The sequence below is a fragment of the Danio rerio genome, chromosome 24, assembly GCF_049306965.1.
Source record: "Danio rerio strain Tuebingen ecotype United States chromosome 24, GRCz12tu, whole genome shotgun sequence".
NCBI classification, from domain to species: Eukaryota; Metazoa; Chordata; class Actinopteri; order Cypriniformes; family Danionidae; genus Danio; species Danio rerio.
The window spans coordinates 5,397,705-5,409,385 of NC_133199.1; the positions used below are offsets into that span (position 1 = coordinate 5,397,705).

Consider the following 11,681-nt stretch of genomic DNA (forward strand, 5'->3'; position numbering starts at 1 on the left):
AGATATCTACAATTATATTCTTCCTAGTCACAAAGCTCAATGCAGATATCTCCAAAGAATGATCCTCCTAGTCAAAACTTTAAACGAGATATCTCTAATTACAATTGTGACTAGTCGAAATTCATTTAGAGATATCTCTAATTATAATTGTGACTAGTCAAAACTCATTTAGAGATATCTGCAAATATTTTTCAATGGAAGTCAATGAAGGAATATGACTAGTCATAATATATTTGCAGATATCTCCAATCTGATTTCGTACTAGTACAATTGTGATTGCAGATATCTCTAATTGTCATTCTGACTAGTCGAATTATAATTATGACTAGTCAAAATATAATTAGAGATATCTCTAAATATATTTATGGATGGTCAAAACAAAGTAGTAAATGTTAAAACGGCTTGTCATAAAACGTCTGCCTTTCAGCCAATCAGAATTTATCATGGGACAAACGTTGGGATGCGTCATTAATATTCAGTAGCATAGTAGGATTTCTCGAGTCACTTCCGGGAAATCTCGACCGAACGCGCATGACGTAGAAAGACTTTTGTGTCATGTGAGCAGCATTCCAGCCAATAGGACGCGGGGTTTAATATGGTGTCGAGACTCTTAAGCCAGCCCGTTACACTCCTTATCATAAGAAGAAGCAGGTGAGTTTTGATCTTAGAAATAGATTTCGTGCTGCATTTTTATCCCCTCCGCAAACCTCACAGTGTTTGTAAAGCATAGGTTAGATTTTTTAATTCGTGTGAGGGAGAAATCTGCTCAGTTACTAACTTACAAGAATAGCAGCCTTGAACGCACTTGCTCCATGGCAAACATGACTGTTTCTCTGGTCGTGTTCTCATATTAGTCATCTATTGACCGAACACAGACTCAGTATGTTTCCTTTTTGCTTTAAGGGTACACACAATACCAGAAACAGTACATGATTTCAATATCTGTAAGCTATCTGTGTCGGCTGTTCTGTCATGTTGTTGTCCTCTCAGTGGTTGACTATTGCGCTCCTGAAAACATAACTTTATGATTGTAATATAATTTCAGATTTATTGAATAATCATGCATAAGGCTCTAATATGTAAATATTTATTGATAGTGGTCGTGTGTAATATATGTATATTTTTAATAATTAGTTATTGATCTATCAATTAAATTAATTGCGTCATGTGTCCATGCTATTTGTCAATAATGACCTGTAGTTGGTGCTAAAATGTTTTCCTCATCTTCACCACAAGGAAAGGCCACCATGCAGCCTATGAACATGTATATGGTTCCAAATCCAGGAATACCAGGCTGTCCACCAGGACTGGAGTACCTCACACAGGTCAGAACACCATCAATACCATATTCAAAATAATAAATATGTATATTGTGAAAATTAAAGTTGTCTGTACAAAAAAAAAAATGTAAATAAATAAATGAAATGAAAAAGAAGTCTAAAATGCCATTTAGTGTAACAACAGTTTGTGCACTGAAAATCTTGCAAGGCACATTTAGAAACATATATTTTGTGGACATATTATATATACAGTGCTCAGCATAATTGAGTACACCCCATTTTGAAAGTAAATATTATTCTCCATTTCTCAGTGAATATAGGCAATGTATTTTGGTGCATTGAAACAAAGCAGATTTATCAAACATATTTATTAAAATAATATTTTAGTCACCAAACATTTAGAAATTGAAAGATAATACAATTAAATTTAAGCAAAATATTGCAAAAAAAAAAAAAAAAAAAAAACAATAAACAATTCAACCTTCAAAATTTCAACAAACTTTTTCCTTTATTTTTGCTTCTCTTGATTTTTCCTCTTTTTAAAAATTTTTATTTGATATTTTTCAATAACAAATTTGGATGTATTAGTTTTAGGACCGTTATTGTGAGTTATTTTGTTAAATAAGCTCCAGATTTTTCTTCAATACTGACTAATCTAATGTAAATGCACAAATATAATATTGCATAGCGTCCCATTAAAAATAGGAATTGAAAAGATTTGTGTGGGGTAAACTTATATATGCTGAGCACTGTGTGTGTGTGTGTGTGTGTGTGTGTGTGTGTGTGTGTGTGTGTGTGTGTGTGTGTGTGTGTGTGTGTGTGTTTCTTGTTTTTGATACGCATATATAAAGATATACATAAAATTTATATATATATATATATATATATATATATATATATATATATRTGTATATATATATATATATATATATATATATATATATATATATATATATATATATATATATATATATATATTACACACACACATACAATTTATGTAGCAGTTATAATGCATTTATAACCTGTTAACAACTGTTTAGCTATAAACATTTAATTGCAATTTTCTTTTATAAATCTTGAATGCTTTGGAGAACAGATTTATCTTTTTCACTCATTATTGCTAATGTAAAGGACACAGAATACTATTTCCAAATTTCATGTGAAATGTATATTTTGCTCCCTAAAAGGCATAAATCTAAGCAAGTTATGTTACAAATTTTAGGTTATTTTAAAAATGAGCTAAAAGGACCTAAATCAATATACTAATCTGTTTTAATTTGTTTTAAATATTATTTATAACTTAATATTATCCTCCAGGATTTACCTGTTTGTCATTTAAGAAGTTTTTAATCAAATAAATCTAAGAATAAAATGTGTATATATTGTAAGTACTGTAATAATAACTACGTTGTTTCATTTTTACATATCTGGCATGCTGAATGACAAAACAGCATTATTTCACGTCATTTTTTAGAAAATTATTTGAAACATTAATAGAAATGTAGTAATATATTGTGCTTTCTTGGTATATAGAATCTCTTTTGTAAATTTTAATGAATGTCTTTGACTCCTCTACACACGTATGTAAATTCAAGTAAAACACCAATTCTTCCTACTCTTTCAGGTAGATCAACTTCTCATCAAACAGAAGGTTGAGCTTATTGAAGGTACGTCTGACAGTTGATTACCAATAATACCATAATGCCTTTTATAGATTGCCCTAATGCTAAATATGCTTTCATTCATTAACTGACACTGCTTAATAATGAATGTATCTGTTGTATGGTTGTGTGCAGCTTTGGCAGGCTTCGAGAGCAACAACAAATATGAGATCCGTAACTCACTCGGTCAGAATGTTTTCTATGCGGTGGAGGAGAATGACTGTCTGACCCGTCAGTGCTGCGGCCCGCTGAGATCCTTCACCATCCGTGTCCTCGATAACTTCGGACAGGAGATCATCACGGTCAACCGTCCTCTCAAATGCATGTCCTGCTTCTTCCCGTGTTGTCTGCAAGAGGTAATTGAGAAAATGACCCTTATTTACGGATGTGACTTGCTTTGAATCAACCAGGGCCGTCCCAAGCCTTCAGTGGGCCTTAAGAAGAATTTTATTTGGGGGTCCCCTTGGTGCAACCAATATGAAAAATGACTGTAAATCCGTGATTTATTTGTATACTATAAATCTAAAACACCCACTATTTTATTTACTGTAGCTGTATATACCAAATGTTTTTCACTTTAAATATTTTTATATACGACTGAAGGGTTTATTCTGCAAAAACAACTACCTACTCTGAAAAAGTGATTCAAAGATGATTCCTTGGATTTACACATTTCTTTTAAGTTTTGTGGTTGTAAACAATTTATGTGGGCTTAAACCCTTAAACAGACAAATTAAGTTGAACATTGCTAAATTAAATTTGTTTGTTTATATTCAACACATAAATAGTTTGTAAAACTTTTGCAGACTTATTAGAGCAGTGGTTCCCAAAGTGGGGGTCGGGACCCCCCTAGGGGTAATGGTATAATGAAGAGGGGTCGCCTGGTGATTTCCAAAAATCTATTTATTTTCAATTAACCACCAGAATTACCATTTTTTACTAAAGGGAAAAAATAGTTGTTTATAGTTGCATGCCATATTGTTACTATAGTAGCTTATAGTTACTAGTTCTATTGGATTGCGACCCCTGGGGTAATTACATAATATTAAAGGCACAGCAATAGCGTCAGATGCAGCAGATTCATTTTATAACACCAGGTTAAACTTTCTGGCCCATTTACAGCACTGACATACATAAAAAAAAATAAACGAAGAATAGACTTGGGTCTATTGGAGTGTGTGCGCCATTGCATGCAAGGTTTCTGTATTTATAACCACCTCAGAGGATATTGGGGTCACGAGTCACTGGCATTGTCATTTTTGGGGTCGCAGGCTGAAAAGATTGGGAACCCCTGTATTAGAGGAGGAGTGTAAAAATAAAACTCCACCCCTACTCTATATTCTGTTTGTAAATACTTCATCATACTAAAATATAAGGACCTTTAGGTTCAAGCTGACTTTAAGGTCTCTAAGCTCCTCCCTTCCATAAGCCAGCTGTACTCTGATTGGTCAATTGGTCATTCTTTATGTATTCTGTGTCTAAAATGAAACGCCCATTTCAGAGTGGGTTTATACAAATATATTACTTTGATCATGTTGAAGAAAAAATCAGTAGCAGGTTAAAGATTTCAAAAATAGTAACAAGTTGTCAGTATGTAATTTCATTATGTTAATATACTTCCAACTAAATATTGAGTAGATGGTTGGGTCTCTCTTTTTTCTCATCAATCCCTCATAGCAAACTAATGATTAAGAATATTGTGGCTGAAACAGTCTAATAATGTCAACAGAGAAGGACTGCCAAGCAATCTTTTTGATTGAAGATTACAAAACAAACTCAGCTTGCACAGAATAATTGTTGACCTAAAGGATAACATTGTGCACTAGCAAAATACATATTGTACCTTTCCATGGTGTAGTCCTAAACAAAAAGGTGGTGTACTATTACCCATCCAATCCAGAAACGACGAAAGACAATGTTTCTTTGATTCATTTGCTATATATGTATACTTTACTTGAAAGTTTCAGTGAGACATCATTCAGTTGATTTGTTGTGATCTTCTCAGGAAATTTTCTCACTGCTGCGGGGCATTACATTCCCCGGGGCGGGGAATGGCGCAAATTAAACAAATGCACCAATTGCAACAAATATAGGATGTGAGTTAAAAAAGACATTTGGTAGACAGTTAAAGGAGACGCGAACACACATAAATTAGGGAAGTCTAATCACCAAAACAAGTGAGTATAGCGAGGGTATACGCAATTATTGATCCTCAGAAGTGGTAATACCCAAACAGCTCGTGGAAAAAAGTAGGCATACTGAGTATACGTGCGTATAGCAAGGACTACACCACTGGTACCTTTTGAATTCACAAAGACTTTAAGACTATTCAGAGCTGATACTTTGCAGACTATTTTATTGAAGGACAGCTCCGTTACAAACTTCAAACAAGACGTTTTTTGAAAACTTAAATAACCAATAAATGGAAGTCACTACCATAAATCACCCAAAGAATGAAAAAGGTGGATGAATGATATTAGGATATTTCTGAGTCTGGCTATTTATTGCTTGTTTTTCAACTCTCTCCTCCATCTGTCAGCTGGAGATCCAGTCTCCTCCAGGGAACACAGTAGGGTATGTTGTACAACAATGGCACCCTTTCCTGCCCAAGTTCACCATAGAGAATGAGCACAGACAGCCGGTCCTCAAGCTCCAGGGGCCGTTCTGTGGATGGAGCTGCTTGCCTGATGTCGACTTTGAGGTATCGACTCATACAACTCATGATCGGATGGTTATGGACACTAGAAATGCTTGACTCTCAATGGAAATAAAGGATTTTTGTTCTGTTTGTCGCTGCTCAGCCCTTATAACTCTAAAAGCTTTTTTTTTTAAATCTGATAAGTTAAGAGTGATGTATAGCTAAAAATAAGGCCATTTATTTACAGAAAGAACATTAAGTGTAATGTAGCTGCATTAAGATGTTTGCACGTTTTTATTTTTATTTTATTTTTTTATTAAACATTTTAATTTTCAGCATTATGTGAAAATCACAGTGTTTATCCCAGGGTTCCCCATGCTTCTTAAAAGTACATAAATTTCATACATATGGATTAAAGACTTGGAAAATACTTAAAAACAAACAAAGGTCCTTGAAAGTGCTTGAATTAAATTTAAAATTACATTTGCTTATGGATTAATTTTTAACAATTGTACTCACTTAAAAACCAAGAAATTCTTAAAATAAAAATCTTAAATTTAATTACTGAACAATAACATTGACAAATGCACATTTTATCAATATTTCAGAAACCAAATTTGAATAATACCAGTATTTAATTCATTTTTTAAATTAAAGTTCTTAAAACATGACTTTTTCAATACTTATTGAAACAGTAAGATTTAGAATTCAATCTTTTCTGTCTATAAATGTCCACTAGGGGGAACTGTTAAGTAGCGGATACAATATTTCAAGTAAATATGCCCGTATATGGATTGATACATTATCGTGCCAAAAAATAAATGATTGAAAACTATAATGTATATCTGTTTTCTATCTTATTTTCAACTTGTCATGCCCTACTGAAGATTCTGACCATGGATGAAGTCAGTATTGGGAAGATCAGCAAACAGTGGACAGGACTCCTGCGAGAGGTGTTCACAGATTCAGACAACTTTGGCATCCAGTTTCCAATGGATCTGGATGTGAGGATGAAGGCAGTGATGATCGGAGCCTGCTTTCTGATTGTGAGTATAACCTTATGGAGAATATAAAACTGACTGATTGTTTCACAACAATATTATAAAATGACATTACTTTATTGAAATAAATCAATTATATAGGGTGTCTTAAAAAATGTAGGCCCTAAAAAGTTACTTAATTTCACTGAAATTTTGTATTGTAGGTGTTAATTTTAATTTTAAGCCTGTTTATTTTTTTAAGAAGCCATGTCAATAAAGGCAGTTGAACTTTTTCACCTACTTTTTGAGTGCCTTGGATTTTTTTTGCGTATCGACACATCGAATTACCCTTGAAACTCTTTCTGTTTGATTCATCATTAATAAATAATGAACAACTGTACTTGTAAGTAAAAGTCTGAGTCCCAGAATTACTGCTAAATAATCACATAATTAATTTGTTTCAGGACTTCATGTTCTTTGAGACGAATAACTAACTGCTATGCAGCGAGCTTAACCATCCCGGTGTGTGAAAACGTGTGAAAAGTGAAGACTTCGCCCTTCATCCATCTGTGAATCCACGGGAATGCATGTGAACGTGAAGCCAGCGGTGTTGAAGACTAACGGTGCTTTTAGAGACTGTGACGTACAGTATAGCTACAGGTGTGTGCTGTTGCTGGTCGTGTTTTATTCAACTCTATTTATTTTGTTATTTTTTAACAGATTCATTCAAATAAATCAAGCTATGAATGACACGTAAAGGAATAGCTCACTCCAAAATAACAAAATGAATCAAATAAGTCTTGTTATTTATCTCCACGGTCTTCCAACACAGAACAAGCATTACAAATATTAAATAAAACATAAAAAAGACAGCTGTTTAAAATAAAAAAGGTCTCATATGACGTTTGTGTGAAGAACAGACTCTCATTTTAAAAGTGAACTATTCCTTTAAGAGCTGCCAGTACGACTATGCATTAAAACATTTGAATCGAATGACCAATATACAACTTAATATTACAAAACAGAGTTATATTTTATTGTGCTAGTTTTATTAATTCGCAAAAACAATATCTATATTTTGCATGCAGATGTTGCAAACGGCTAACCAGTTGATCAGAATGGACCAAAATGTGTAGTATTTTGTTGTGTATTGTGATTTTTAGTTGGCTTTTGTATTATTGGTTTGATTGGTTACTAGTTCTGACGATTAGTTTTTAAAGAAGACAAATTTTTTTATTGTGATTATTTTTAAGCTTATTTTTTGTAGTACTCAGTATCTCCAGAAGAGGGCAGTGATGATCTTTAGGTGTAAATTGCTCAGTTTTGTTTTATTTTCCAGTACAAATATCTAATATCTAAACAATATATATATATATATATATATATATATATATATATATATATATATATATATATATATATATATATATATATATATATATATATATATATATATATATATATATATAAACATAAAAGAAACTTCAAAACCAGAAGTGGCCAAACTTTTTCATATGAGTGGAAAAATGTCGTTGGTGATTTCCGAAATGATTTAATATTTAAAATGAGCTAGAAAATATTGCTTTACATTAACTTATGCAGAATACATTTAAAAATTGTATAATGACCTTATACAGTAAAAAAAAAAAAATCTAGTTTCTTACAGAATGGAGTTACACTAGTCAAGCTGCCTTGTTTGACCTTTGCCTTGATTTGTTCGTCAATGTCTTCTGGACTGTCCTCTAGCTGTTGAATGACAGTTTTTATATTTTAAAAAAATCTGATTCATTAACAGTATTTAATTGAAACACTTATTTTCAGTTTGTTTTTTTTAAACTTAGAAATAAAACAAACAAACAAACAAACAAAAATGTTACATTAAATTAGAAATTACAGTCTTTGTTAAAGGTATTCGACCCAACCCTACCCATCATTCTCACTCTCTTGTTATGTGGGATCGTGGGCCAAATCAAAAGTTACCATGGGCCAACTTTGGCCTGTGGGCCCTAGTTTGGACATCTCTGTTCTAGACAATTCTATTAATATATATTATACAAATAAATAGTATGTATTTATTATTATTATTATTATTATTTAATTAGTTATGATTCTGCTTTGGAAAATAAAGTAGAAAATATATATATATGGAAAATAAGTAGAATATATATATATATATATATATATATATATATATATATATATATATATATATATATATATATATGTATGTATATATATATATATATATATATATATATATATATATATATATATATATATATATATATATATATATATATATATATATGCACGCACACTCAATAGTATGTATTTATTAATATTTATTTATTTGTTATGTTTCTGCTTTGGACAATAACTAGAAATAATTATGAAAATAGGCTTGTTTTAGGCTTTGAATTAACCTGTTGACAAAAATTTTTCTTTAAAAAAAAATGAGACTTAATATTTTAAGTAATTTCCCCTGCCAAATAAATCGATTTAAGGTTGTTTAGGTATTTGCTTTGGTAAATAAAGCTAAAAAATAAGAAATAAATCATTTTGGGATGTACTGAAACAATCTTTATGTCTTTAGGGTATTAATTATTAAGTGTTGTTAACGTTTGTTATGACTCAGGTTTGCAGTTTACACATCTCTTACAGTGTGTTACATGAATGCCTGTTATAGTTGAATGTATTTCTAGCAAGACACTGTTCATTTTACTTTTGTTATTGTTCATCTATTTATTTTGCCACATTAATGTCAGCATTACATTAAAATGGTTATATGGTGTAGTGCTACGCATAATTTTATAAACCATATCAGTTTGTCTAATAATTGTGTATCGAATGGACTGTTCTTTTCAGCTATGATTCAACAGGTGCGAATGAGTCTTTTGGGACTGACATTTAGTAGGACATTTAGTGGATTTCACACTTTGGATAAGTGGAGCAAAGCCACATCACACGCAACGACTTTATCTTCCATTGACAAATGAATTTGATAAAAAAAAATTGCAACATTTTCATGCTAGAAGACACGCTTTTATGCGGGAAGGTGACTGATTTGCTTAATGCTGCAACAGCTCCTTTAAACACAAGATCAATGTTGAGGATTTTGACGTTCTTGCCGCCAGAGCTGTGAAAGCAGACATCGATGTCGCCAGGGTGACCAGAACGAACTTTGACACCCTTGCTGCATTCGGTGTCAACACACAGTTATGCTCGCGTCTTTAGAAGTGCCAAGCATGCGAGCGCCACATTTTTTAAGTAAAAAAAACTTCAGCTTTTACATGCAGTTCAGCTCATCACTGTTAGTTCCACAGCAGTGAACCAATCAGAAGAGCTCGGAGGCAAGTTTCTGTTTACAGGCACTCTGTCCAGATCTATCTGTCTCTCTGTTCTATCTGTCCAGATACTCTCTTGCTTCACACTGTAATAATTGCAGGGCTCTACACAACTCACTCATGTTGTCTCAACATAAATCAAGTTAACGTAACAAATATAAGTGGATTAAACCTTAAACAACTGAGTTGTCCCCCAAAAATCTCAAGACGTGTGCTGTTTCGGCCCATTATACACTGAAAAAAATGATGTCTTCAAGATCGCTGCAAACAATTCATACGTGGTGTTCATTCATTCATTTTCTTGTCGGTTTAGTCCCTTTATTAATCCGGGGTCACCACAGTGGAATGAACCGCCAACTTATCCAGCATATGTTTTACACAGCGGATGCCCTTCCAGCCGCAACCCATCTCTGGGAAACATCCACACACTACGGACAATTTAGCTTCCCAATTCACCTGTACCGCATGTCTTTGGACTGTGGGGGAAACCGGAGCACCCGGAGGAAACCCCCGCGAAGGCAGGGAGAACATGCAAACTCTACACAGAAACGCCAACTGAGCCGAGGTTCGAACCAGCGACCTTCTTGCTGTGAGGCGACAGCACTACCTACTGCGCCACTGCCTCACCTCATACGTGTTGTATGTTATACAAATAACATTTAGTAACGTTCAACTTAATTTGTTTGTTTAAATTCAGCCCAAATAAATTGCTTACGACCACTTAACTTAAAAAAATTGAGCAAATCCATGAAGTCTTATTTAAGATTTTTTTCAGTGTAAATAAGTAGTTTGATCAAGCAGCAAAAATAATTTTTTGGAGTGTCTGTTGTGCTTTTTCCCCCAAACCCTTCCAAAACATCACGTCTAGCATTTTTAGAAGCAAAGACATATTCTTTGTGAATGAGTTCTAAGCCTTTTATTTCTTCAGTTCAACACAAATAGAGCCATTTAACAGCTTGTTTGAGCAAAGGACGAATTATCATCTCGCATATTTGCTCAACGGTTGGCCTTCATTGAATGATAAAGAGTCATTTAAGCATATTGCTATTCACTGATCATCACATTGACTTCTGTAGTCTTCCTTTTTCTACTATGGAAGTCAAGAGCCACCAGTTTCTGACATTATTAAAAATATATTCTCATTTTTAACCGTAAAAAGAATCTCTTGAAACCACTTGAGTGTGAGTAAATGGTGGATTCATTTTCATTGTTGGTTGATTTATACTTTTAAAGCTATCTGAATGGCACTTATATAGTTCTGAACACAGTCGTGCTATACTTTTACAGGATGTTACATTATTTTCTAAATGTAATTTAAAATCTGATTTATTTATGGCCCATTTTGCTAATATTTACCCTTAGAGATTTCTAGTATAGTTGACTGTTAAATGGAAATTTGTATCATGAACAAAATAGTAAACTGACAGCTACTTTTAAAATAAATCCAACACTAATCATATTAAGACGTCTACATCTACCTCACCCTAGAATGACCTGATTTTAGCATTTGTTTTTGCAGTTGTAGTCAGTGATTTTTACCTGAGGAAACAAAAAGTGGTGTGTTTTAACAGAAATCATTAAAAAAGTCATCATAAATCATAGATGTTGATCAGATTCAGTGAATCATCATTAGTCTTAAAGGGATAGTTCATGCAAAATTGACTCATTTATTCAAACCTTAAAATGGTTCCAAACCATTAAGACTTTTTTTTTTTACCTGTTGGACACAAAAGGAGATATTTTGAATAATGTTTCTAACTGGTAGCCTTATAATT

General features: G+C 32.8%; 1 protein-coding gene and 1 long non-coding RNA gene across 6 annotated transcripts in view; one reads left to right on the forward strand and one right to left on the reverse strand.

The window, feature by feature from the left end:
• The window catches only part of LOC141380811 (uncharacterized), a 190,429-nt gene extending 187,138 nt beyond the window's left edge, over nt 1-3,291 (reverse strand). For all 5 annotated transcript variants that reach the window (XR_012399676.1, XR_012399672.1, XR_012399673.1 and 2 more), the window contains exon 1: nt 3,128-3,291. This is a non-coding gene — a long non-coding RNA (uncharacterized lncRNA). The remainder of the gene's footprint in view (nt 1-3,127) is intronic.
• si:ch73-206p6.1 lies at nt 576-7,901 on the forward strand. Its single transcript, XM_002666601.7, has 7 exons — nt 576-651; nt 1,237-1,325; nt 2,908-2,950; nt 3,080-3,300; nt 5,484-5,645; nt 6,470-6,628; nt 7,027-7,901. Exons 2-7 carry the CDS (start codon nt 1,248-1,250, stop codon nt 7,054-7,056), a joined length of 693 nt encoding a protein of 230 aa, XP_002666647.1. The 5' UTR covers nt 576-651; nt 1,237-1,247; the 3' UTR covers nt 7,057-7,901.
• Nucleotides 7,902-11,681: the final 3,780 nt, after the last annotated feature.

Excerpts from the sequence above, each read along its gene's own strand:
- si:ch73-206p6.1 (XM_002666601.7), top strand. The coding sequence starts at position 1,248 with ATGCAGCCTATGAACATGTATATGGTTCCAAATCCAGGAATACCAGGC. Across the intron at positions 2,951-3,079 it reads GAAGGTTGAGCTTATTGAAG|CTTTGGCAGGCTTCGAGAGC; the intron begins GTACGTCTGACA and ends GGTTGTGTGCAG. Across the intron at positions 6,629-7,026 it reads TCGGAGCCTGCTTTCTGATT|GACTTCATGTTCTTTGAGAC; the intron begins GTGAGTATAACC and ends AATTTGTTTCAG.